Below are 27,780 nucleotides of genomic sequence, written 5' to 3' on the forward strand. Positions count from 1 at the left end.
CTTTAGCTGAGCAATTAACAGTTAAAGCTTCTGTTTAAATGTGAATTGTGACAAAACACAACATAAAGTAGAGAAAGAAAATAAGTCCCTGCAGATGACACTCACACACACACACACACACACACACCAGTATCAGTATCGAAGGCAGATGATGTAATTCCCGGATCGAATATCAGACACCACAGATTAAGATGGGACAAAGAGTTTGGATATTATATTCACGTTTGCACAGAAGTTTCTACAGTCAGAAGAAAATCATTGTCGTGCAAGACAATTGCTCCTCTTTTCTTTTTCTGCCAGTCCAAATGGCCAAGGTTATAATTTTTCCCAAATTGGACTCCAACCACATATCGGTGGGGGCTTGAAAAGGATTTGCAACTGGATTTTCACAGATGCGTCTCAATATGAGCAGATCCGGGCGCTCGGTTAAGATTTCCAATTACGTTTTGTGTCATTTGCAACGCAACACAAACGACCACTGCATCTAAAAAAAGTGGTGGCAGTGAGCTACCATCAGTTAGCGACCTCCATCTCTGACATTTTCTTGTAACGTGCAGAACATTTGCACCGAAACTCAACGTAACATTTGTGAGTCGGTTCACCATCCTTTTGGTTTGTTGCTATCCGTTCTATGCATGTAGGTTAACATAGCAACCCATGGCTTAGGGGACGAACAAATCAGATATGATCTATAAGGAATGGTAACATTCAGAAAGACCAGATTCTGATCGCGTATCCTAAACATCAGATTTGGGCCACAGGCGTGAACAGGACCTCCGGTGTTGGTTGGAATAACAGTTTGTTTCGTTTTTTCCATATTTTGCCATTACGCAAAAATCAAACATGTTTAATTTTGCAAATCTTTACCTGGCTTCCTGTAAATTCTTGTATTGCTTTTCCCTGACATAATTAGTGTCAACAGGAGGCGCTTTGTTTCAGAAAGGGATGTGCTTTAAGATAACAGTGATCCGGCAAGATCCCCAATCTTTTGTGAAATCTTTAGACCGGGACCCCAAGTCCTTAGATGTGACAGGGTGTCATTTACTTTGCTGATTATACACCAGACGACTTGGCAAAAACTTAAGATTTTTAATTGACAGCCTCCTACATCTGGTCTACTTCCGTCGTAGAGTTAAGAATGGGGATCCTGCAGAGTCAATATTTGAAATGATTGTTGACACAAAACGCATCATGGAACAACACATTTTGCATGAAACAAAACTAAAAAGTTGTGGTATTAAAAATAACTTCGAATACCGGCTTTCGGCGGGGATAACAGGAGCCCACCCAAATAAAGCAGGACCCTTCAGGATTTTCTCCCAACTGTGGAGATTTATCTGCAACCTCTTTTAAAATTGATAAGTGTAAAGTCAGTGTGAGTTTTTTATCTTTAAGTCCTCAAAAAGTTTTTTTTAAATGTGTCCAGCGTACCAGCGTATATATATATTGCTGCTGTTGCAGCCACCCATATAATTAAGTAAGTAAATAACTCATGCACACCCACGCATGAGAAAAAGCTGCGAAGTCAAAGTTGTTTTTGCAGACTGCGGGCACATGCTGCTCACACTCGCCCTCCTGCCCTCGCACACGTTCGCAAGAATCTCAGTGAGTAAGATTAGATGAAAACAGCTGAGCATCGCTTCAAACCGTTCAGGCCAGAAGGATTTTCTCCCAGAATTCACTCCTTTTCCTTTCAGAAAGGATTGTCTGGAGCTTCCTACACCGAAGGAAATACTTGAGGAAGCACTGGACATCCTCGTAGCATTCAGAGAGTCTGAGCAGCTCTTATCATGGCTGTCTCATAGAAACATCCGGGTCATTTCACTCAGCTAGAAACCTTCCTAATAAGCAAAAAAGCAACAAAAAAAAAAAAGAAAACAAGACAGACTAGTTGAGAAGACCCTGGTTGAAGCTGCAAATCTTTTGTCACAGAGAGCGTGACAGCAATACCGAGACTCTCTCATCCAAATCACCGAGGCACTTCAAACGGACTGCACCTCTGACAGCTGATGTAAATGACGGGTCATCAGGTCTAACTCCGGCTCTGAACATTAAGAATAATCCTAAAGCACATCTGTTTAGCGTATTAGGAGAAAAAACACGACCTGTAATTACAGGGCAGTGCTACGGAGGCTCTCGCTGTCTTCTCTGAGGATGGGGGGACGCTTGCCGTCTTTCTGCCTTCAGCAAATCACAGGATGTTTGAAATCCGAGCCCGGTGGTGCAGCCGGAGACGCTGCCAGGAGAGACTGCAAAGAGCTGCCGTGTGATGATAAAGCAAGTTTGGTTGCTGGCTTCAAGAGGATGACGGAAGACGTTGGCAAGACATTGGAGAGGCAACGTATAATGTTGTGGCCTCGTGGTTTATTGTATGCCTTCAGCGCATAGACGGCGATGAAGTGCAGCAACATTTTGTAATTCCTTCTGAGGAGTTCAAACATTGAACTCTTCTTTGCAGGCTCCTCCTGGAGGACTACATGTCCCATAATGCCCTCTGTTAACTCTAAGACACATGCATGGTCTTGTTTTAGTCATCCCAGTTTCTGTTGTACGTTAGCGATAACTAAAACAAGCGTCTGTAAACAAGACAGGACACAACATTTCTAATGTCATACCACTTGATATGATCTAAGGTTACGTAAACAAGTACCTAAACATTGCTGCAAACCAAGCACCTTCCCTAAGCAGAATAGCACACACCCTCAAAAGGTGCCAAAAATTACTCAGGACAAGTACAAAGAGCACCAGATATTGCTCCAGCTTTTAAATCCCAACATCACAATCCGATCAAAGATCCTCAGAATGTGCTGGATAACTCCCAGCCCACTAAAGTCCTCCGACCAGAGGGATCCACCGCTCACGCTCCGGTCGTCAGACGTGGCTCTCTAAAGGTCTTACATGAAAGATGTTACAGTCAACATCGATCAAACAATACAGATCTGCAGGTTACATTTTCATGAAATTATTGCACCACAACACACCACAAATCCACAGGGGGAAAAAAAGGCATCACAAAGAAACTACTTAGTCCCAGCAGCTGAACAATACCCCCATTGTCTCAGCTGAGAAGGTCAGAACAGTCCAGCCCTCCATGTGAACCCTCGTTGAGCTCTTACTGGCCTGAACGCTCCATCTCCACAAGTAGGACGACTGGCACTCCGGTCCGCGTCCGCAGCTCACCTGTTCCAGCTCCAGCTGAGCCAAAATATCCACTTCCCTGTGACACAGAGCCTTCTCACGCGCCGTGGGGGACCTGAACCTGCGTGGTGCCGTATAACGCAGCCAGACTACCGAGTCAGTGCTGTGGTCTGTGGTCTGTAATCAGCATGTGGATGAAGGTGCACGTGGATGGAAAGACAGTGATAATAAACTGGACATTGAGGCCAGAGCTGCATAAGAGCTAACAGGAAAGTACGGCAAGAACCAAGCAAAGCTGAAAGTTAGTCTGAAAGGATGCAACAAAAACTTTCAGAATAGAGAAGAAAGAAGAAGAAATCTATAAGATTTAATGCTAGTTCATTTAAATCTATAACCGTTTCGTCCTCCAGCAGAATCCTGACCACAGACAGGTTTCCTTAACAGGGTAATAATAATTATTACTATTATTGTTATTTTATTGGCTTTTATTGAATGGAAACATTTGGAAGGAGTGAACTATATAAATTAAGTTGAGTTGAACAGCAAGTTTTCTCTGATACACAAACATTTTGATTTGGCATACTGCTTTTGAGGGGCCTCTATGTTCATTTTGCCATGTTAGATTCATTTATCAGGCATCAGATACAATTTATTATTTAAATACTCCAGAACATTGTAATTATTTAGCTAATTGTTTAACCTTTAAGTTTAAGCTAATTGTTTGTTTAAGCTTCTCAGTACCATGTGTGCACACATGGTACTGAGAAGCTTTTCTTTTCTTTACCTAAAGGAATATTCCACAGTTGAATCAATAATAGGTCCATTACTAGATGGTGCCGAGTGTAAGCCTTTGTTGGGGAGCAGAACAACATGAACTTAAGCAGTTATGAGTTGTGATGGAGTACGAGTCTGCAGCACGATGGGTTTAAGGTTAGCCCAGAGGCAAAGTAGCAGCCGCAGAATGAAGTGTCATTTTAAACCTCTGATAAGACTCAAAAGTGCAATTCAATTTAAGTCAAAGTGGATATGGTCCTTAGAGACAAACCGAGGTCCTTTTAACCTTGTGAGAGCACAAAAACTCCTTCTGTTCTCCCCGCCACCATCTTAACTCCGCACCAATTGACGACCCACGTCAGATATACTACTGTGAGTAGACAGAACGAGGAGGGGAGTTCAGGCCACTGAGACTCGTACTGATCTAGTTCCTTGAAATTGAATGAGCTGGGTTGGTCTGCAGGGACCCGATCCACACCATCACTCAAGTGGAGGAGCATTTTTGGGTCATGTCAGAGGTTTAAAACGGCCCTTTCCCTCTGGACTAACCTTAAATCCATTTCTCCGCAAACATATTTCTTTATAACTCTAAAGCGTTTTGCTCCATGAGACAAACATCTACGCGCATCACCGTCTTGTCGAGGTGCGTCCATCTCCGTTTCATCCCAGCCTGCAGATGGAGAGGATTTTGACACATTCTGTGTGCATCTTTAAATTCTTACATGCGTTTTCTTTCTACTGGTACTTCCTTTAGATGGATTAGAAAACTCTTTGTGATGTTTGTGACGCGAGGACTGCATCTGGAAGCCCTGCAGGGTCAGAACTATTGGGCTGATGCAGAGTTTTATTTTCCCCATCAGCAGAATCTTGACTTCTGCCCATGATGCCCCTGCTAATGGCAAGACTTAAGAGTAATCTGTAAGTAGCCCACATCATCTACTCGTTTACTACGCTGATAACTCTAGTACGGATTAGACGGGAGAGGAATCCCTGCTATTAGCGAGCACGTCTCAGGCTGAATTCAAACCCACCTTATCACAGCCTGTTTGTTGTCAGTTACTCTGCGCTATCTCCACTCTTCCTCCCCCTTTGCCTCGTCTTGACAGTGAACAGACTACTGTAAGCTGCCAGAATTTCTCTCAGATAAGCGCGGCAGCACAGTGTCGAGGCAAACCTCCAAACCGTCTTCCTCCCCGTCCTCTCCACTCGCCTACATCCCAGAACTGAAAGTCGTCGGGTCACTTTTCCTGCGGTTTTCATATCGCCTCAGCTATGAAAAGAAAATGCATGCAAAACATTTTTGCGTACATATGCAAATGAACGCTGTAATGTTTTCCTGACGCCGGTAAAATCAAACGGGGTCAGTGCCATCGTGTGAAGGTTTCGATATGGTAATCACACTTTGGGCTGATAGTGGAAGTGGTTTCAGCGGAGGACCGTTCTGCAAAGTATTGTGTACCATTACACAACGGCGCATGCCTGGGGATTAACAGCGGTCCCTGTCCTTCCTGTACCGCGAGCCTGCAGGGGGCCAGGAGCCTTTGTCACGGATGTGTCACAACACACCAAATCCAGCAAAATGCAGGCTGACTTTCATGATTTTAAGGTTTAATATCCAGAAGTTTCTGACTTTTACACTGTATACCGTTATGAACAGCTGTTCCTCATAAAGTTAATGTTCCTTTTTATAAGTATCATCTTTTGTTAGACTTTCTCAGTGTCGTGTTACCACATTAAGGAGAATATCTGAAATATTCCTCCTGCTCAAATATCCTTTCTGACACTCAAGAGACAAATAAAAGGGCAAATGAGCATCTATGACATCATTTGATTGAAGAAGAAAAAAGCTAAAATAATTCAAAATTTGACTCAATGTCCAAAAAAAAGTAAGGAAAGAAATGTATTGAAGGGATACAAACATGATTAGTTATTTATGTTCCATTTTAATGGGTTAATCTTTAAAACAAATTAAAAAAGGCTTATTTCAAATAAACAAACTCACCAATAACAAAACAATGCAGTGTCCTCTCTGCATCTCACTCCAGCTACTGTTAGCAGCCGCAGTGAGTTAATGAAGGGAAATGCAAAACGTGGGGAAGCTGAGCCTGTGAGGCCAAAGCCTCGCTCATATAATAGGCCTGCTAAAGAAAGGGGAGCTTTGTTCGCTGCAACACAAGCAGGTTCCTCTTTAATGACTTCATGTGCATGCCAATCACTTACGCCATACAATCCCATCATGGAGCCACAACACAGTTCAGTGACATCCCCATCATGTGAGCCTGCAGCACGTCACTCGCGCCCTCCTCCCCTGAGACAGGAGATGCAACTCGGTGGCAGGTTGGGGGACGAGAATGGGGTCACCGCTATGAATTAGTGGCAACAAAGAAGGTTGCTGTCCCATAATAACGGCGTTCTCCCGTTCTGGTCCTCAGCCACTCCCCTGCATGTCTTGGATGTTGTTCTGCTCCAACACACCTGATTTAAATGACCACCACACCATGAGCTCATCATCAGGGTGTGCACAAGTCTGTTAATGATCGACTCAATTGAATCAGGTGTGCTGGAGCAGAGAACATGCTAAGACATGCAGGACACCAGCCCTCGAGGACTGCAATGGGAGTTCAAATACTGTCCCGGATGCAAATGCAGCACTTGATTCGATGAAATACCCGACAGTCCAAAAAACCAGAGCACAGATTCCTACCAAAAAATGCCTCTCAGTTATTATTCCAGCTTAGTCGTCTTTGTGATTGTCCTTCGGCTTGTATATTCCTTGTTTTGCGTGATGGGATGAGCACTTTAAAACATAGCAAATGGTTCAAAATCACGCACACATACAAACATACTCTTTGTAGACTGAGCGTGGTCTTTCACATGACATTGACCCATGCATTATCTTTCCATGAGGCTGTGTGTGGATGCGTTTGTTCGGGCTTTAGACCGTAACCGCTGAGAATCAATGCCGTAAATGGCGTGTCACCTCTTCCAATCCTTTGAATGGTCCACTGTAGTGACCCCTGAAGGGAAACCCGAAAGAGGAAGAGAAAGATCTCTCTTTCTCTTCTTTGAAAACCTTCTTGTTTTTAATGCTGCATTCAGTGGCAGCGGAAAACTCTGGGTTTCTGGTGCTGTTGTCATCAGCTCACAATGTTTTTTAAAACTGTAAAATAGGCAACAAAATGCCTCTTCTCAAACGTCAGAAATATTCTAAGGTCAAAACTGCATAAAAATATGTGAGAATGTTGCCAAACATGCAAGAAGTTATCTCCTGAATCAGGTGCTATGAAACAATCTGTAACATTTTACGTTGTCAGTCGATCTCGACTCCAAAAACACCAGGATTGTGCTTCAACTGTGAGGTCAAAGAGTCATGGCATGTAAAGGTTTGGCAAAACCTGAAGTCATTCATCGTTTCATTACAGAAGAACCCGTAACGATTCTTAGATGCTTCGTTACAAGAAATATTCAGTGATTTTCTGATGTTTCCCTCCAAGAAAGACAACAGCAACAATCATTGCTGGCAAGGACTTACAGGACTGTCTCAGAAAATTAGAATATTGAGATAAAGTTCTTTATTTTCTGTAATGCAATTACAAAAACAAAAATGTCATACATTCTGGATTCATTACAAATCAACTGAAATATTGCAAGCCTTTTATTATTTTAATATTGCTGATTATGGTTTACAGTTTAAGATTAAGATTCCCAGAATATTCTAATTTTTTGAGATAGGATATTTGAGTTTTCTTAAGCTGTAAGCCATGATCAGCAATATTAAAATAATAAAAGCCTTGCAATATTTCAGTTGATTTCTAATGAATCCAGAATGTATGACATTTTTGTTTTTGTAATTGCATTACAGAAAATCACAATATTCTAATTTTCGGACACAGTCCTGTATATCTGAGCTTTCCAATTATTCAAACCACGGCACCGGTCTCGATGGTATCACTCAGTACACCCCACTGTGACGCGAAACTGAGGCCAGTCTTTTAGAAATAGCAGACGGGAGGCCTGTGGGGTGTCAGATGTCAACGGGGACCAGTTGCCAGAGTCTCATCCCAAACCGCCTCTCGTGCTCACAGCAGCTGTCTCTTCTCAGGCATCACATTCCTGCAGGACAGAGCCACTCCACTCTCATCACCTGTGCTTGTCCGGAGGGCCTGGGGCAGCTTTCATTGTCAAATCAGTGTGTTTCATCAGAGCAAAAACACACAAAAAACAAAGCCAAGTAGCTCTTTCAGGCATCAATAAGTAAACAAATGATGGTAAAGATCTAATTTGAGCATTATGTAACCATTAGACAGTCATAATAATGTTTAAAATGTCTATATGAGTTCATGGAACAAGCAAAAACAACATGCACTAATCACAATGAATAAGGCACAAAAACTGCAGGCCAAAATAGCTTCATGAATACCGAAACAGCTCTGTGTGAGATAAAAATAGAATACATTTAGGTGCATTAATGCCACACAGAGAGCTCAGTCCCAGGATGTCCCGTGGTGAAAGTGTGTTTGATGCTGGCTCGGTGATTCAGCATCTTCTTCACCTCACCAGACCTCTCCGTCTGATTCGAGCTGCTTTCACTGCATCATAAGCTGTACAGTCTGACCTCCACTAAATAATACATGTAAACATTCACCCCACCCTTCTGCAGCCAAGCACTCAGCCCAGCACACACTCCTTCCTTCCTTTCCTTAATCACACTGAATACATGCAACACTTTAATGTTTACATGCTGGCAAAGAGCACGGCTTTGTTTAGTTGTGTAATCTGGTTCCAGGTTATGGCTATGATTAATCATCCTATACGTGCACTGATTTGGGTTTTTTATGTCATCTTCTCCTGAAGCACAAAGATGACAACCTTGTCATTAACATTCCAGCAACATCTGACACATTTGTATGGAAATTGCAAAAACTATCGATGCTTTCACTTGTGTATATTAATAACGTCCATTTCAAAGATCTGTAGCTTAGATATAAAGGAAGCTCAAAGTAGTGTGTAATGCCTAGGAGGGAGCTGCAGCCACAACTTTTTTATTTTCCACCCTTTCTTTCTCTCATCTCACGCACAGACTTTAACAGCGACCACTCACTCACACACACCCGACAGGCATTGTGATTGAAAACAATATCATAAATGACCAAGTTCCTTACAGGGACTAAAAGTGACTTGTGCATGTAAAGGCTGATTTATGGTTCTGCGTTAAAAAGACGGCGTAGAGTACGCGGCGACGCACACCGTACGGTGTGCTTCGCCGCGTAGCCTACGCCGTCGGTTTAACGCAGAACCATAAACCAGCCTTCAGTCGTCCCACTGGTGAACAGCCCCCCCTCTTACCTCCAGACCTGGGCTGAAGTAAAAGTGAAGGTTTTTGGGTTTGTTTTTTTTCCTCCTCCTCCTGTCAGGACGGCCTGCAGAACCACACGCACTTGAAAACCAAGAAAAAATGCCTAGTCTATATTTTAATTCCCTGCATTCCCACTGAATATTTTTTTTTCCTCCTGTGTCCGCTCACATCCGAACAAACTCCTCCGGAATTCAGGTCGGCGGCGAGCAGTCCTGCACCGTCTGTAATCCGAGCGTGTTCATAGTTTGAATGCAATCAATTAAAATGACGGAAAGAAAGAAGGGCAGTCCTGCGCAGCTTGGTCTGGAACAGAAAACTCCTCTTTGCTTCCTAATCAGTGCGGCCGCTCTCTGGAGTGCGCTGCTGCTGCTGCGCGTCCACGCTGCTGGTGGGCGGAGCCGCGGCCGGAGGGGGAGGAGCGGACAAGCCCCGCCCCGGCGGAGGGATAACAGGAAGTGGGGCAAAAACAATATGGCAGCGAGATTGAACCGCGACGCTCCGTGTTTTTCAGATTATCTATGTATTGAATACAGACGTAAATTTTGAGTATGGGAATCATTTTATTAAAGGATTTGATCTATGGTGCGCATATGTGCTTTATTTATGAACGTTAAGCCTCTAAAACGTAAGCACTGACAACTTTCCAGCCCTTGCACGTAATGTCAAAAAAGGTTACCCGTGTAGTTTAGCCCCATCACGATGACCCGGATGTGAGCAGCCAATCAGAGGAGAGGGGCTTGCTCCGCTTGCTCCCGCCCCGCTGTCGTAAAGTGTTTACGGTCCTGTGAGGGAGCGCTTTACGGCGCGATGAGGGACAACACTGCAGTTTTCCTGCTTTCTACTGTCTGAATGTGTCTTTCTCAGGTATGCTCTTTAAACCAACCACGTATATATTCATTCAAAGGTGGAACGTGTACCATTACCAGTCCGAGATGAATTATTTAACTTCGTGATGTGGTGAAAATAGCGATCGGCTTGCTCGTGCTAACGTAAACCCGCTTCAAATAAAATAAAATAATAGAAATATGATAACAATTAATTTAACACGCGGTTTTGGGTGTATACACAAACGTGAATGTGGTGTTATTTTATTTATTTCTTTATATATATATATATATATATATATTGACACATAATAATATAAACAATGCGATTTCGAAAACGTAAAGACAAAATTGTGGGCGTTTTTAATTTCAATATATAATAAAACACTTGATTTTCTGTGGATTATTTTATACATCAGGCATTAAAGGGTTAAAACTGAACTTTTAATTGAGCTTAACTCAAAAAGACAAAACTGAGGAAACTATATATACAATATGAATGTCCTGCCCAATCAATGCATTTTCTTATTTATCTTATTTATTTTTTGTTGTTTTTTTTCAAAAATCGAAAGCATAGTCAGGAGAATGTAAAGTCTCTGAGTTTTCAGATGTCATTTATTGAAATAGAGCCAAATTAACTGATTATCAAAACTGTCTTTGATACATCTGGTGAATGACTGATCAATCAGTGAAACATCAGTGATAAAACTTGCTTTTACATATATGTATATATTGTAACTGCTGCAGGATGGATCCTGTGGTTCTGAGCTACCAGGACAGCCTGCTGCGGCGCTCTGACGTCTCCCTCCTGGAAGGACCTTTCTGGCTCAATGACCAAGTCATTGGATTTGCCTTTGAATATTTCGCCGCTGAGCGCTTCAGAGTCCTGGGCAGTGCCATCGTCTTCATCAGCCCAGAGGTCACCCAGTTCATCAAGTGTGTCTCCTCTCCGGATGAGCTGGCCCTCTTCCTGGAGCCCCTGGATCTGGCTTCTCGTCGATGGGTCTTCCTGGCCGTTAACGACAACTCCAGCCAGACGGCCGGAGGCTCGCACTGGAGCCTCTTGCTCTACCACCACAACTCCAACCACTTTGCGCACTACGACTCTCAAAATGGCAGCAATTCGCTGCACGCACGGCGCATCGCCAGCAAGTTAGAGCCTTTCCTGGGTGCGGGGAGGAAAGCGCTGTTTGTGGAGGAGCCCTGCCCGTCACAGCAGAACAGCTATGACTGCGGCATGTACGTCGTCTGCATCGCCGAGGCCTTGTGTGAGAAGACCAGAGTGGAGGGCTCACCGCGCCTTCCCGTGCCAATCATTACCCCAACCTACATCACACAGAAAAGGGCTGAGTGGTGCAGACTGATCCAGAGTCTGGCTGAGAACGACCTCTGCTGCTCCCGGTCCTTCCCTTAGCACAAGAGCAACCGTCAGCCCCACATATCTACTGCTGGAGAATCTGAATGCACTCCTTGTACACACTAAATAAATACACATGAAGTTTATCTCTATTACAGTCTCTATCATACTCCATAATAGTATTTAAAAAAGAAATAAAGCAATGATAGGAACCTATGATGCTTCTGAGAAGAGTTGGTGTCATGTTTATCTCTTGTTTATGCACAAAAAGTATGTAAAGAGGAACACCAGCATGCCTACAAAACCCACATACGTGCTCAGTGAGAATGGAAAGTACGTCATGTGGAAAAGGAAGAACTGACTTTTCTTCTTTTGTCCATTTTACTAGTTTGGAGCAAATTTTGAAATGTTTACACAGATTATTGCTCAGGGTCATTTTTAATGAATTGACAATAAGAATGTGCACATTAACCCTTAAATGGGCTCCTACTTTTATTTCTCACCAGTTCTGGTCTTTTGTTTTGTTTCTTTTGAAAAGCTGTTTTATCTACAAGTACTTTAGTTTCGCAACAGAAGAGTTTTGTGGTGAGAGGATGAGCGCCGCATGCTTCTGGGACAAAAGGCGACGTTGAATGCTGGAATGTATGTTATGTTCTTGCAGATGTGTCAGAGTCAATGATGATCAAATAAATGTGGCTGTTGTCACACGTTTATGGAGTAAAAAAAGAAAATCGTTTGGGGGGTTTTTCAAATCGCAGCTGTCTTCTTTTCATTGTTTGTGTGTCAACTGCTCGATTAAACGTTTGTTGTTTGGCTGCAGAACGAATGGAACCAGCTAAATTGTTTTTCAGTTTTAAATCATATTTATGACACATTTTAGATATCTGTAATGGTATAATATAGTGCTTTTGTTAATATGGAACAAAAAAAATGTTAAAAACTCAACAAAGTGGTGATAATTAAGCTTTAACCTAAAATAAAGTAAATCAGACTTCACGAAATTAAAAAATAACTAATTTTCAGGTTGTTCAGAACTAACTGATCTGGTAGTCACGAACCCCACCTTTGAGAACCAACGAGATCCCTCCTTGTTCTTTTGAAATGCAAAACATTTAAGAAGTACATATTTCCCATTTCATATTATGCCAAATGTTTTCAGACCTGGACTCCAGACAGACAAGTTTGGCACCCCAGCGCTTTCGCAACGGAGTCGTGTTTCTGTCGTACGTGTAAAATGTGGTTTGGCATCGTCTTGCTCAAATAAGTGAGAAAATATTTCATGCGGTTGGCAGCTCCTCTTACTTCTAAACCTGTAAATCTCATGCTGCAGTAATCCATCCACATACAAACCCTGCTCTCTCTGCGTTTTTGCTTCGTAAAACCCTGGGGCAGGTTTCTCTTTCGCCTCAGTCCATCTTCATGGGCTGCATTATTATTTTTATTTTTTTTCTTTGCATGTATGTTTTTGTGTTTTGAGGTCATGCGTTTTCTGTGCTGCAAAAAAGTTCAGCAGTTAAAATACGTTGAAAATTTATGTCCAAGGAAATATCACCTGGCAGGAACTGCTTTTGTCTAGACCTTCGATGTCTTCCACTTCACTACGGTGATGGATGGAGGGCTGTTTCAGCAAAATAAAGTTAAAAAAAAAACAACAAAAGACTGGGGCGAGTGTAAACATGACTGTAGTCTAAAAGCTGGAACTCTGCTAAAGTGTTGCAGAAACGCTGCACCCCGTCTTTCACTTCTGAGATCTAAAATAATATCACTATCTGTTACACAAGGTGTGAGGTGTCATTGAAGAAAATAACCACCAGCATCGTTCTTTGAGTAAAAACGTGAGGAAGTGTAAACTTTCTATCACCAGCGTTACTTTCTCCAGACTCACCGTGGCCTTCAACATATATCTGTGCAAACAAAACTCCTCAGTTTCTAGAAAAGTGTGTGATCGCCTGGATATTAACTCTGTCTTCTGCATTTGGTTACCATAAAATATGATCGTCGTCTACAATAACTGACAAACAAAATGTACTCGAGCAGTTAACCCTCTTTTTTGTAATTGCATGCCTCTATAGTGAAGACACCTTTTGAGCGTTTGCAGTGCTGGAGGGAAAAAAACAAGAGACCTTTAAACTAATTATTTCAACAGAAGTTAATCAGAACCAGTAGTTTTCACACTGGGAGTGAAGCTAATGAAATTAGATTGATCATTTAAGTTTGCTGATCAGATGAAACATCTGCTGATGTGAGGCAGCCGTGGCTCAGAGGAAGAGTGGGTCGTCCTCCAGCGTGTCCTTGGGCAGGACACATCCCCCGGCATGCTCATCGTTGCACAAAACAAAAGTGCTGCTGAGTGAATATATAATGGCTATAACAGAGCACCGGATGAAGGAGAAACGCGGTGCAAAGCGCTCTGTAGAACCTGGACAAGGTTACAACGGAGCTATAAATATATGGCAGGACGTTTACCGAGTGTGAACCGTGACTCACATAAATGAAATCTCTGAAGACGCCTGATCCACTTAAAGGCTGGAAAGGAATTACAAAGACAAAAAAAAAAGTGTAGAGTCATGCTACACAAGACATTGAAGAGGCAGGCTGTCAACAGCAGGGCAGCACAGAGGACGCTACACCTGGACTTTAACAGCGAGCAAGCTGCAAAAACCCTGGAGTCATACACACCGCCACTGTATTTATGTTACAAAAAGGGCGCGTCTCATCGACATCAGAGCGATATCAATGGTGAAGCATGGTGGACAGAGTATCATGGTCTGGACCACTTGATATCCATCCATCCATTTTCTATACCCGCTTTATCCTTTGAAGGGTCACGGGGGTCTGCTGGAGTCTCATTTTCATTTTCATTTCTCATTTATTTGTTATGTATACATTGTGTGTGTGTACATTATGTTTATGTTACATTACATTATATATATATAACATATATTACATTATGTTATGTGTACATTAATGAACATTTTAAAATGTAAATTTTAAAAATGTAAATGCACCCAAAAGGAAAAAAAAGAATCCAAAAGGCTAATTTCCATTGGCAGTCCCCCAGCCAGAAGGAACACAAGGCGTGGTAATAAAAGCAACAAATTACAATAAAAACAAATAGATGTCATAGATACAATATTTAGAAAGCAACAGTAAACATAACTCCTCCCTACCACACACAAACCCTATCCGATCCACTAGCAGTGACACGCTCTCATTACCCCTCAGCAACACAGGAATGTATATACATCCCCCAACCAAACAAGTATTCATATCAACAAACAATACATTTCACACCAACAACAAGCATATAGACCTATCTATGACTGCGTTTACATGCTCTCAATAACCCTTTTAAAACCCGAATATTGGCAATAACCCGAATTTGCACGGCCATGTAAACACTAATAACTCCTTTGAATAACCCGAATTTGCTCATATTCCGGTTTTTAAAAACCTGAATGTGACCCCTGGGTTACTCCTTTTAAAACCCGAATATTCGGTCATGTGAACACCAAACAAAATATCCCCATCAAACGGAACAGGAATTTGTTTTCTGCGCATGCTCTGTTCACAAGGAATCCTGGTCTTTTGAGTCCAGGAAGTTCTTATAAACACGGAGAAACGCAAGACCACACTTTTGGAGTGAAGAGGAGACTAATCACTTCATAAATGTAATGAAGGATATGAACATTTTGGCATTTGTAGATGGTAGAAAGTACCGGGATAGCGAGATTTACAAGACGGTGAGCGAAAAGTTGCGTGAAGCAGCATTTGTTTTGAATTTGGATACAGAAAGAGGAACTGGAAATGACGCTAATTGCGTCATGACGTTTTCCGCGCGTCGCTGGTTTGATCGGGATATCCCAAATGATTAATCACCATGTATACAGGGATAACCCTGTTTGCTCACGCATGTAAACAGAATATTCCCAATGTTTCAGTAACCGGAATATTAGTAATAACCCGAATTTTGACTGCATGTAAACATAGTCTATGTCTATGATAGTACTTATGTCTATCCCAACTAATTTCAGGCGAGAGGCAGGTGTTCACCCTGGACAGAGCACCAGTCTATCGCAGTCTATCCACATAGATATGCAGACAACCGTGTGTACTCACACTCACACCTACGGGCAATTTTGAAACATCAATTAACCTATGCATGTTTCTGGACTGTGGGAGGAAGTAACCGGAGGGAACCCAGCCAAGCACGGGGAGAACATGCAAACTCCACACAGAAAGACCCCGCCGGGCCAGGGAGTTGAACCGGGAACCTTCTCGCTGTGAGGCAACAGTGCTAACCACCAAGCCACCGTGCTGCCCCATCATCAAGGGAAAAATACATTTCCAGATTTTCCAAAATATGCTACACTTTAGTGTCAGTCATTGAAGCTTGGTCGGAGTTGGTTGATGCAGCAGGGAAAAGACGAAACGTCGAGGTAAATCCACGACAGAATGGCTTCTTTTGGCGGCCCAGTCAGGGCGGAAACCGAAGCTCACGAGAGCTGTTCACACCTGAAGTCCCACAAAGTCTGATCCAGAGCAGCTGAAAGCTCAACGCCATCGCTGTTAAGGGAGGTCCACACAGGTATCAGCTCCGAGGTGTTTTTCTCCTCCGGCACTGCCACTGTTTATGTGTTCATAAAAGACACAAGAATTTACAATTGTGTGATTTACAATCAGCTTGAGTGAGTCAAGTGTGTCTGTCATTGTGATTAAATTTTCCCTCCAGTTTCTGACAGCGGCCTGTTGTTGAAGAGCAATCAGCCTCTTAAAACTGTTAAAAAGCAAAGGTGGACTAAAACTCTGTAAAGTCGGTCAGCCACATGCTGGATAATAAAGTAATTAGCGCTCATCAGAAACAGTTCGACAGGCAAAAGAACATTGCCACCTCATGTTCTGGCAGACTGCTCTACTTTTAACAATCACATTCTCCGCCGTCGTCTTCCTGGCATCAGGGGCTTATTTACATGCAGCAGACATGTTTCACCCAGAGTAACCAGTCAGACGAGCTGTAAGGGTTTACTCATGTCCTCATAAAATGCTACAAAGCTGGGCTTTCCCAACCCGCCAACAACAATGCTAGTGAAACAAAGTGAACAAGGGACGGCACAATGATTTACACAGACTTGACTTGAAATGGCCAATTTATCAAGTCTCCTCTGTGAGTTCTTACAATTAAGCAGAATTTGACTGTTAATGCAGCACACCAAGAGTTTGAGTCATCATTTAAAACAAAATGAAGCATTCCAGGTTCTTCTTTTCTACTCAACAATGTTGTTTCAGTTGATTGAGGTTGTTTAAGCACATCACCAATGTGCCACATCATTGTTTGAGGTCCAAATCTTGATTGGGCCATTGCTTCATCTTGGTTCTTTCCTATTTCAGCTCTTCTGTTAAAAAACGCTTGGGTTTTCTTAGGATTATTATCTGGTTGGATGACCCAAATTCAGCTAAGCTTTAACTACAGGTCAGATGAGCTCACAGAGGCGTTCATGGCTGACCCAGTGACTGCAGGGTGCTCAGGTCCTGTGGCTTCAAAACATGCCCCGATCATCAACCCTCCACCACCGTGCTGGACACCTGGTATTCCTTCTGTGTGCTGATACGCAGTGTTGGGTTTTCTTGGAACTGAGTATAAAGTCTAGCACCTTGACTTTGGTCTCGTCGATCCAAACACATTGGTCCAGATGTCTTGTGGTTTGTTCAGGTTCACTACCTTATAAACCTCAGTGATGTTCTCTCAAGAGTGTAGAGACCTTCTCCTAGCAACCGTTCCAGACAAACCATGCCCGTGAAGTCGTTGAATAGTGGACTGCAAATTGTTTAGAAATGTAACCCTTCCCCGATTGATTGTTAGCACCAATATCTCTACTATCCTTGCTGATGTCCTTCCTCCTTGGCATTGTGTTAAAATATGCTAGAAAGCTCCAGACCACTAAACTGTTAAAGCCTCTGTCTTTATAGAGGTGGTCACACTTCAGATGATTAGTTAAACAAATTAATTCGATAAGAAGCAACTTGCTGCTAAACTAGTTCTTCTAATTCTGTTTCTGCGTTATGATTTAATTTGTATTAAGTAACGATAACATATGTCATGTTGTTGTATAGTCTAATTTGTTTAAATTTGTTCCTCTGAGCCAACAGGCTGAGAGTACTTTAAACATTTTAAAATGTTGTCTGCTGTGATACTTGACGACTGTGAGAACTTCAGAGTTAACTTACTCATCTGCTCACTGCAACATCAAAAGTATATCTGTTGGGACTTTTTTCCCAGTGGTTGACTTGAAAGCATAAATATCCAAAACAATATATGACTGGTTTAAATTTATGACGAGAGCCGTAGCTTGACGTAGGCTGTTTAGATGCAGAGCTCCGTTGGTGAACTCACTCCTCGCTGTTCCTCATCAGCGATGTGTGTAATTGATGTCAGGAGCAGCAGCCAGCGTTTCCCTCTAGGACATCCAGGTGGTTCACATTTACCCATCAGACTGAGTTTCTCAGGCCTGCAGTACGTCCATGTGTGCACACAAACGCACACATAATCCTGTACATAAACCATGCTGATCCAACTGTCTGACTGCATCACATAAAACCTATTCTGGGTTGTGGGTCCTTGTACATCACACGCTGTCACAACGCGCCTCCATCCAACAACAAAGACTTGGAACCATGTTTTCCTTCATGGACAGCAACATGTATGGAAAGTGATTTAGGAACTACATGTAGGAATTCATAAAACTAGCAAAATATATTAGGCTTATTTCCAGAGAGGCTGTTTTCACAGTGTTTATCCTGGACAGCCCTGTTTCCAGGTGTCTGTTTTTAGTGGTACAATAGCTTCTCCAGGATGTCTAAGTAGGTCAGGTCCACATCACAATATCAGAGACGAAAACAGAAGGCAACAATTAGATGCTCACTTGCATCCAAGAGTCGAATCTCCCATCTATGCTTCTTTTTAAAACAAATCAAGACATACATCCATCTCACTTTCCTGGATCAGGTGTCACGAAGACCAGTCCCTGAATGAACCCAAAATTGTTATGGAAATTACATTTCTCATATCCACCAAGCAAAGACAGTAAAGTAAGAGGAAGTTCCTGCTTCAGCATGCGAGGCATTTTTATTAATCCCAGAATCTGATGCGAAACAGCCAGACAATTAAAAACACATTTGAAATGCTGAACAGTCAATGTGGTGTGAATAATGTTTGACTTTTATCAGCATCTCTTGGAAGCCAGTGAAATGTAACTGAATCTTTTCTAGAGGACTCTGCTAAATGAACTATGGGCTGATATAAAACAATGCCAGAAGCTCCACATGTTTTGATTTCAGCTTTTAGAGAAGCATTAGCTGAGTCAGCAGAAATTATTTATTCCCCTTTTCATGCTTTTGTCTCACAAAAAACAAGACGGACGCTCAAATGAATGAACCTGAGAGCGGCTGCTTTGAGGGTTTTCAAAGTGTCAGACAGACTCGAGCCGTTGATCCCGTTTGCAGCATTTGTTTGAACTAGGCAATCGCCATCGGCAGCTTTGCATTTTATGCAAACATGAGACTGGTATCTGTCAACGAGGACACAAATGCAAACTACCAGGTAGCGGCATGAAGAGGAAGGAATTAACATTGTATATCATGAATCCAAAACCAAGGTTTGACACTCAAACGTTACATGAAACAAAACTTAACAGAATACACTCGGCTAAAACAGTGTATATAAGTGTGTATATAACCAATGTAAAACTAAGAGAAGTAGTACATACAGTACGTCCAGGACCAGGTACAGTGTCTCTCGCTCAGCTGATGCCACAAGTTTAATCTGGGCAGACCTCCAAATCGCTCACTTGTGCACTTACACTTAGCTCAGCGACACGCCCAACTTCACTCAGGCCACGTTTACACATAGTATTTAAAAAAACGGATATTTCCCCCTCTACGTTTTGAAAAATACCATCATTATTATGGAACATCATATCGTTTTCAAAATCTCTTCATTTACACAAACCCTCATAAATACGCTGTTAAGGTGCTATGAGCAGCCAAACCTACAAGTGGCAGTGCAACGAGAAGCATAAAGTCATGCTAGCCAATCGGAATCCTGGAAAAAATCACCAAAAAATGACACGAGTAACTACAGTGGCCAAACAAATTGTAAACACAGGTCGCAAACACATGACGTTTCTGTCGCATAATGTGACGTTCTGAAGCCTAAATGTCCGTTTCCCTCCATTTACAAGCAAACGTTAAGACGGAGTTTTTGCAAATCTCCACTTTGGCCGGAGTTTTCAGAAATTATCGTTTTTGGTGACTTTGAGCTTCGTTTTCGTGTAAACAAATTGCCAAAACGCATGAAAACACCACCGTTTTTGCTACGTGTAAACGGGGCTTCAGTTTCCACAAGCGGCTTATTGCTTAGCTCACGTTATCCTGTTATGCTAACTAGCATTACATCTCATTCATTGTGACCGAGTCTGTCCTTGTTTCAGATGTCGCTACCGAAACGACATCCAAAACGAAGACAACCACAGCTGAAATGAGGACTGTTGGAGCTCCATGCTCCACCATTCAATGGCAAACTGCAACCAAGACCCTCACAAGTTAGCCTTGAATGATGCGGCTGTGAAGTTCACTCTCTAGGAGCAGGAAACTGAAGTAGCATCCAGCTGAACCCAGGGGTGCTGAATCCGGCCGAGTCAGTACAACTAACAGCACAACAACCATGTTATTGTTCCCACTAACGAGGTATTTAAAAATGCCACCTCCTTTCAGTTGTCATGGATGTGAAATCTGGCGTATAGAGTCCACAACTGTTTTTAGACCAGACTGTAAATATATGTATTTCTGTCGGACATTTTAACATGGAGGTTTAACAGTAAATTGACTCACGTTTGATGCCGCCCCCAGTGGTCAGATGAGGAACTGCTTCTTGGATGGCATCCACCTCGATAGGGTGACGTAGCCCATTGGGTCGGGCACTCATTTGTCACAGTTTTAGTCAAAAAGAGGACACCAGTCTGTCTTTTGCCCCAAAGTTAAAGTGACTTTACTCACTTAGTGGAGGAGAGATTAGACCAACACAATCAAATTTGTTCCACTTTTTTTTCTTTTTTTTTTTAAATTTACGATCAACAAAAAGTCAGATCATGACCTTAATCTGGGTTAAGCAGCTGAAGGAGAAAACTCACTATAATCAGTTTTAGATTGGGATAGTATTCATTTGCACACTTCCATGTAACATCCTAAAGCGTACTCAAAAAAGCACTCCAGTTGGTTCATAGCCTAGTTCAGAGACAATTTAAGAGGTTAGATATCTTGGTGATAGCTAATTATTGCTGTAATGGTATTTCTTCTGGCAACTGCCAGTTTTATGTTTTCATAGAAATAACTGAGAGATGTAGAACCTGATGTCTTAAACCTATAGTTTAACCTGCAACTGAAGGTTAGCTTGATCTCAGCTACTTTTTCCAATTGGAAAAAAAATGCATGAATAAAAATAACATCAACCACTTAATGTGTTTTCTGCGTGTTTGATTTGATCAGGTAGGTTATGACAAGAGTTGCTTGTGACTGATTTTGTCAATATTGTAGGCTCATGAGGTCATAAGATTTTAGAAATACAGATTTTAAAATGTATTACATTAATGTGGGCTCTACTGACTCCAAAGGATGTTGAAACTGAAGCAGACTTCATGAACCTGAAGTTGGTAGCCGGTGAAATTTGGGCTGAAGAGAAACTATAAACTAACAACAACTTTGCTCAGGCTTTCCAGAGTTTAACTATGAATTAGCTAATGCTCAACATTAAGCACATCTACAGCCTAAACTTGACATGTTGTGGTTTATAAATAACCTTGTAAAAGCTAGCTGATTAGCCACATGCTAACCAACAGTATTTGGCTTGCAAAGAGTTAAAAACCACAACAACTGGCCACAACAGGAGAGTACCACTGAGAGTACAGCAGACAAAACTATGGGGGTAAAGAAATTGATAAAAAGCATAATTATGTTGCATATTCATTTCTAATTCAGCTGTAAAGATTAATCCTTCATGGGTTAATATCAGGAGCTGAAGTTCAACCTAACATAAAAAAAATCTCCCCAAATTATTAAACCTTTTTTACATATTACATTTTACATATTTTTCATCATACATAAAAATATGACGCTATTAACATTAAGCCTGTCACTGCTGTTATTTGTGCTGAAATGATGTACGTTGGAGTAAAGAATTAGTAAAAATATGTTAGATGTACTCCGACTATTTCCAGCTCTCCAGGGAGTGGGTGTGAACGTGTTCCTCTCAGTCAATGGTGGGCACAAAGCCTCATAAATATAGTGAAGCTGTCCAACTGTTTGTGAACTCTGGGGTGTGTCTGTGGTCCAGCCAACCTCCGTTAATCCAAACACAGTTTAACATGTGGCTGGATCGCATGCTGTTCCTCCGAGGTCGCCTGGTAGGAGATAAATTAAATGTTTAATCTTTTTTACGAGTGAGACATTTATGTAATCAGCTACGTTTTCAGCTACGTACAACTTGCAACAAAGCAATTTTTTATTGTATTTCTTTTACACAATGCATGGACTAATTCCCTGAACCAGGTCTTATTTGTGTCTTATGCAACACACTTATGTAACTGCCAGAAAACTGCATATGCTGTCATTTTTGTTGATTTGGAGAATATATCCATGAGATATATATGCCCTATGCAACTGCATTTTAAAACCCCAAGTCTCCTCAGAGGGGGATGCAATAGTTTCTCTGTCTTCCAGTGAAAACGCAGCCCCCCTCGCCCCCCCCACATGGATCAGTTGTAATGCACTTGGATTGTGCTCGCGAAGCACATTTAGCTGGGCACATTTAATGCGGCACTGAGGTAATAATATGCTTTTTTGGGAAACCTCCAGCTATGCCCCATGTGTGGAATGATTTTTCTGTGCGCGATGCATGAAGTTACAGTCAGCATTCTTGCTCACACTGCAGGGGTCACAGGTCACCCGAGGAGCATTCCAGGACAGACGATACGACTCCCTGGAGGAATGGACGGAGCTGCAGCTTGTCTGGCCATCTGCTTCGACCTGCCCCCATTACTCTGCTGCTAAATGCACACCCACATGCACAAAGAGCTACAGTGCTGGCCCCTGGCCCTCGTGCTGCACGAGGTCTCCGGGAGGCTCCAACAGAGACTGATGAACTAAATTCTGCATGAGCTAATAGTTAGAATATACATGTTTCCACCAGATACTCAACCATAAAAGGCAACAAGACTGGCATGAAGTTGCCAAAGCAGCAACAACTCCTCAGTTTCAGTCCAGCCGGTGTTATCAGGAAGGTTTTAACAGCAGTAAAAGTTTCACATACATGACTGAACCACAAACCCGTTGAAGGAAACGGCTTCATTTGAGATACTGAGATACAGTGGGTAGATAACATTGTGACGCAGGTGATAAAATCCAGATATACTGAGGGACATGTTGTTACAGTCCACGCAGTACACAACTGTGCATACGTACATAACCATCTTTGCATCTTCTTATTATTCAGAGAAAATTAGGTTTGCATCCCTACCTGGGAACTGAACTGACGCAGGTCCCAGAGCTGAAGGTCAGCCAACATCTTTTTAAGATTGAACAAAAGGCTCTGGAGGTTGGTTTCATGACTTAAGATGAAAATACTGAGGAAAATGTTGTTTTAATGTTTACTATTACTTGTATTTGTGCTAATTACCACAACTGCATTCATATGGACATTAGTCATTAGTTTGAAACTGTGAAAAACTATTGCTTAAACGATTGCTACTTTAGTAACAGTTACAAAAATGAAAGTCACAGCCAGGTGCTGCTAATTCAGTGTACTTCATTATATAATCAGCATAGGACCATCTCCATAAAAGCAGAAGTTTTGACAGTTTGCTGGTCTGGAGCATTTAGCTGTGATTTAACACAATGCCAAGGACGAACCATATCAGCAATTATCTTAGAGAAGCAACTGTTGCTCTCTATCAATCTGGGAAGTTTTATAATGTCATTTTTCAGAGGAGAGATGAACTTAGTCACAATAAAATAAAATGGAAACCCACTAGTGGGAATCTTTAGCAATAGATCTGGTCATATTGGGGTTTTCTTTTCAACATTGTGAGATTTGTTTTTATTTCCATTATTTTGAAATTACTTTGGAAAATACTATGCTGGTTTGGATGCTTGCAGCTTGAAGGCCTTCATTCGGTAATGCTGGTATGTTTCAACATCTGTGATGATGAGTAACAATCAGAATGGGAAAGTTGTTTACACAAGGGTGCAGCTCACTGAGCTTTTTAAAGCTGAGGTTATACTTAAATCCAGATGGGTTGAGGTAAAGATGTTGAGAAGGTTGAATAGGAGTAAAACAGATAAAGGAGAGCATGAGATCACTGGCACGTAAAATGGAAACGCTTTGAGGGTTGATGAAGACAACCTGGGACTGCTGTAAGCACTGTCCCAGGACGTGACTGTCAGGGATGCTCATATATTCACCTTTTACAGGGAGACGGAAACTGCAGCCAGAAAACTGTAACTAGAATTATTTTTAGTTTGAGTAGGAAATCTCACTGTTCAGTTACCTGTATTTCTTCTAATAGATTTCTGTGTTGCAGCATCAGTTTCCAGAATGCGGCCACTTTAATTCTGCCTGAAGCCACGTTGCTGAACGATGCTGTACATGCTAACTTGGACAAACTTTTTAATGCAAAAATCTAAGCAGACTGAAAATACTTCAAATTAAAAAACATGGCAATAAGGCATTTCATAAGACTTTCATTTTGCCTCATTTAAAGTTATATTCTTTATTTCATACAAACTAATGCTCATGTGCATTGAATGAATACATTAATTATGGCGTCCAACGTTTTCAACTTCAAGTGGGTGGAAAACATGATGTATTTACTCTCCACTGATGATGAGATGAAGTATTCAGTCCTCACTTCAATGTTTAACCAGTGATGATTTAATATACCTTTAAAGAAACATTTGAACAAGCTGATGCAGAGTTATGTGTACTATCAGGAGAGGAGAGGCATTTTTGATTTTACTCAAAATCTGATGAGTTAAGCAAAAGAAGGGAATCGGGATGGAAATCCATCATATCTGGTTTATTGACGGTGAGAAAGCCTCGGCCTGTTTCTGTAACAAGTGCATTTAACTGAATTAAGACGAGCCTCATCTTTAGGCCTCATTCTTCTCCATGTATAAAAAAACCTATTTGATGACATGTAGTGAAGCTGGAAACTGTGGCTGTGGCCTGAGGACCTCAGGCTCTCTCCAGCTTCAGTTTGAGGGGGACGTGTGTTCCAGGTAGGAATCAGAAATTCGAGGCTGAACCGCCATTAAAACGGTGACAAGGTGTTAAATTTAAACAGAGCCACTGAAAACAAGGCCGGTGTCAGTGGAGTTCAGCCAGCGCCGCATGTGCAGCTCATTAAGCACGGAGACCTTCTATCAACATCATTCTGCTGCTTTATGATTTAGGCCGAACTGAAACTCATAAATCTGTGGTACTCAAGCCTTTTTTTCTGGTCATGTGTGTTGCTCTACTATGGCAGGATAAAATACTTGCCAGTAAAGTTTTTCCAAAATAAAAATTACGAACTCTTGTCATTTTAAAGGGAGGGTAATCGATTTCAGGATGATGTCATCAATAAAACACAGAGCTAGCTCCTCCTCCCTCCAGATCTCCCTGGAAAAATACTCGTTTTTAATAACAAATGTTTGGAGGATGTTGTTGAACTTGATGACATCACAAACTGGTGCACAGACTCTTTTAATGTGATGTCATTCATGCTTTTGTATTTCAGCCGCGTCGTGAATAAACTTCAGGCTCAGGTGAAAAGGAAAAAACAAATTAAGTAAGCTGAAAGCGTATCAAAATTGAAGTTAGACAAATGATCTTTTTGCATGAAAACATTGTTAAACTGCACATCACACCAAAAAGGAAGTTGTAACTTTCTCTTTTACTCTTTTCCCCTCCATTATTAGTTTCACAATAACACAAGTGCAGACCCGCAGGCACACGGAGGCAACGCTGGGGAAACGTCTTTTATGGGTTTGTGGGGGGAAGGCTGGCTCCACCCACTGTTTCCACATTGCTTTTCTTTTCTTTCACAGAGGATTCATGAGATGGAGAGCTGGTGGATGGTGAGGGAATATGACAAAAAGTGTTGTGGGTAAGAAATCACACAGTCTTCTACGAACTACGACTACAGGACTACGTTACCCACGTCCACCAAAACAATAAATAAAAAAAAATGCCATCAAACATCTTACGACAAGGATATAACATGAACACTGAGTGCCGACGTGTCATTGGAAGCCCTTGATTTAAGTCGGCCTTTGAAATGTATAAACAACCCCGGCGCTCCTTTTACAGAGAAAACAAGGAATGAAATGAAAGATGAACATTTTTACAAGAAATCAAATCATTTCATATTTTCTTATTATCTCTCTTGTTATCACTCCAGCATGATTCAGAGAAACCTCTGTGCTCACAGCTTCACCTTCTTCCATAAATACCTTCAAAAAGGACTGTTTAGTACCTTTTTAATAAAGCAAAAATAGATCTATTATGCTACATGAAATTGTTGCAACTAATTTGAACTTTTCTACTGAAAATGAGACGTTTGTCTCAGCCTACCAGCGGATGAGTCGACTCTGCAACGACCACAACACACCTGAAATACCTCGACTCTCAGTCCATTCAAGCATCTGTGTGTTGTTATTCCACATGTAAAACACCTTCATCGTCCGTCGCCACTTCCGACCATCGTCAGTGTCACAAACAGCAGATTCAGTTTGCTCTACGATTAAGGTTGTCTTTACACTGAAGACTTATTTGTTAATAAATTATATGTCAGTGAGAGGGAAAGACCCTTTCAGACAATCAAACTCTAAAAGAAAAGATACTTTAGACTCAGGAATAAATATACAGTCTGTTTGCATAGTCTGGAAGTGATCAGTGAGCAGGAAGTCGCTCCACGTTGGGACGGTTTCCTGGATTCCTCCGGTCGTGTTGCTGCAGCCGCTCTGATCTATTCTGGGCTCTAAGCTGGTCCTAGATCTGACTCTAAGCTGGGAGGCATCATGGACTCCCGAGCGTGAGGAGAGTAATCAGCGGCCAGTCCGGCGGGTCAAAGTGGAGAGCAGTGGTTACCTGGAAGAGGAGGGAACGACCCGGTTAGAGGTAAATCTGATGAGTAGGACTGTGCTGTTTCACATCCACAGTAAAGTAAATGTCACCTCTCTCGGAGGGGTAGATTGGGATTACTGAGGAAAGAAAGCTGCTGCTCCAGACTGCACACACGAAAGGCCAGGTAGCAGGATGACAGGATGAGCAGAATGATGCTGACAACATAAGAGGAGACATACGTGTTAGTTAAATCAGAAACGGTTTCCTTCAATTAGTGACATCAGATGGTGACGCAGACGGAGAGAGCGTGATGTCTTTAGATGAACACCAGGAGGCGACATTTGACTCTCTGTCAACATCAAGCTCCTGGACAAACCCAGTTGCTTATTATTTTTCACTTTCAAGACTTCCTGCTACAAAAAAAATGACTAAATAAACAAGCTTTTTGGTTGTTGTTGTTCTTTGTTAGCTTTTTTCTATGTTAAACCACGCAATGGTCAGAGAAACTGCAAAAGGCCAAAAGCTGCACCTCAGCTTTAAAAGACCTCATTTAACGTGTTAAATACTCATGTTTCCCGACAATGTAACTGCACAAGGATGGCTATTTAAGGGAAGGTTGTAAGAGAGGGCAGCTTCTGTCAGAAAAATCTGGCTGCGGGATTTAAACAGACAAGACCAAAATAAAAAAGTTTGGCAATGATGCACACGGTGTCATTTTAATGCTTCAGTGGAAACATGCCGGGTATGAGGCATGAAGGTGGAGGTGTGACAGCCTTTAAAGTTTCCAAAAAGTACTCTGGAGTGAAACACGAGGCTCTCAGTCTGACTTCTGAAGCACCGCTGACATTCTGTAAAGCAACAATCCAAAGCACAAAAGCAAATCTGTAACAAAAACGAAGGACCAGACGTTAACCTTAAAGAAATGCTACTTCTGCATTTTAGGTTGTTTTTGTTGAGAAAATGTAAAATATCATCTATTGTTGATCATCTGAGATCACATTTATTTAATTTTAAGACATGGTAAGGATTGTATATTTGTTTTGTTTGTTCTTTAAACATATACGTCCTGCCTTATAAATGAAAGTAATGTGTTTTCCACCAGAGACGATGCTCTCTGACAGCGACCAGCTTTAGAAATGTGACAAAGCTTGAACACAGAGACTCGTGACTGGAGGAC

General features: G+C 41.8%; 3 protein-coding genes across 5 annotated transcripts in view; 1 reads left to right on the plus strand and 2 right to left on the minus strand.

The window, feature by feature from the left end:
- The window catches only part of myo9aa (myosin IXAa), a 132,721-nt gene extending 123,115 nt beyond the window's left edge, over positions 1 to 9,606 (minus strand). Inside the window, exon 1 of the mRNA XM_061739399.1 lies at positions 9,259 to 9,606. The gene's annotated coding sequence lies outside the window, so the exon portion shown is untranslated. The remainder of the gene's footprint in view (positions 1 to 9,258) is intronic.
- Positions 9,607 to 10,058: 452 nt separating this feature from the next.
- On the plus strand, positions 10,059 to 12,198 carry senp8 (SUMO peptidase family member, NEDD8 specific). The gene is made up of 2 exons (XM_061709404.1): positions 10,059 to 10,132; positions 10,840 to 12,198. Exon 2 carries the CDS (start codon positions 10,841 to 10,843, stop codon positions 11,504 to 11,506), a length of 666 nt encoding a protein of 221 aa, XP_061565388.1. The 5' UTR covers positions 10,059 to 10,132; position 10,840; the 3' UTR covers positions 11,507 to 12,198.
- Positions 12,199 to 26,113: 13,915 nt separating this feature from the next.
- gramd2aa (GRAM domain containing 2Aa) overlaps positions 26,114 to 27,780 on the minus strand; it is a 44,840-nt gene continuing 43,173 nt past the window's right edge. For all 3 annotated transcript variants that reach the window (XM_061739411.1, XM_061739428.1, XM_061739421.1), the window contains exons 12-13: positions 26,714 to 26,818; positions 26,114 to 26,627 (exon numbers count right to left, since the gene is read on the minus strand). In XM_061739411.1, coding sequence (XP_061595395.1) covers positions 26,624 to 26,627; positions 26,714 to 26,818 — 109 coding nt within the window. In that variant the 3' untranslated portion in view covers positions 26,114 to 26,623. The remainder of the gene's footprint in view (positions 26,628 to 26,713; positions 26,819 to 27,780) is intronic.

Source organism: Cololabis saira, chromosome 2 (genome assembly GCF_033807715.1).
Source record: "Cololabis saira isolate AMF1-May2022 chromosome 2, fColSai1.1, whole genome shotgun sequence".
In the NCBI taxonomy this organism is placed as follows: Eukaryota; Metazoa; Chordata; class Actinopteri; order Beloniformes; family Belonidae; genus Cololabis; species Cololabis saira.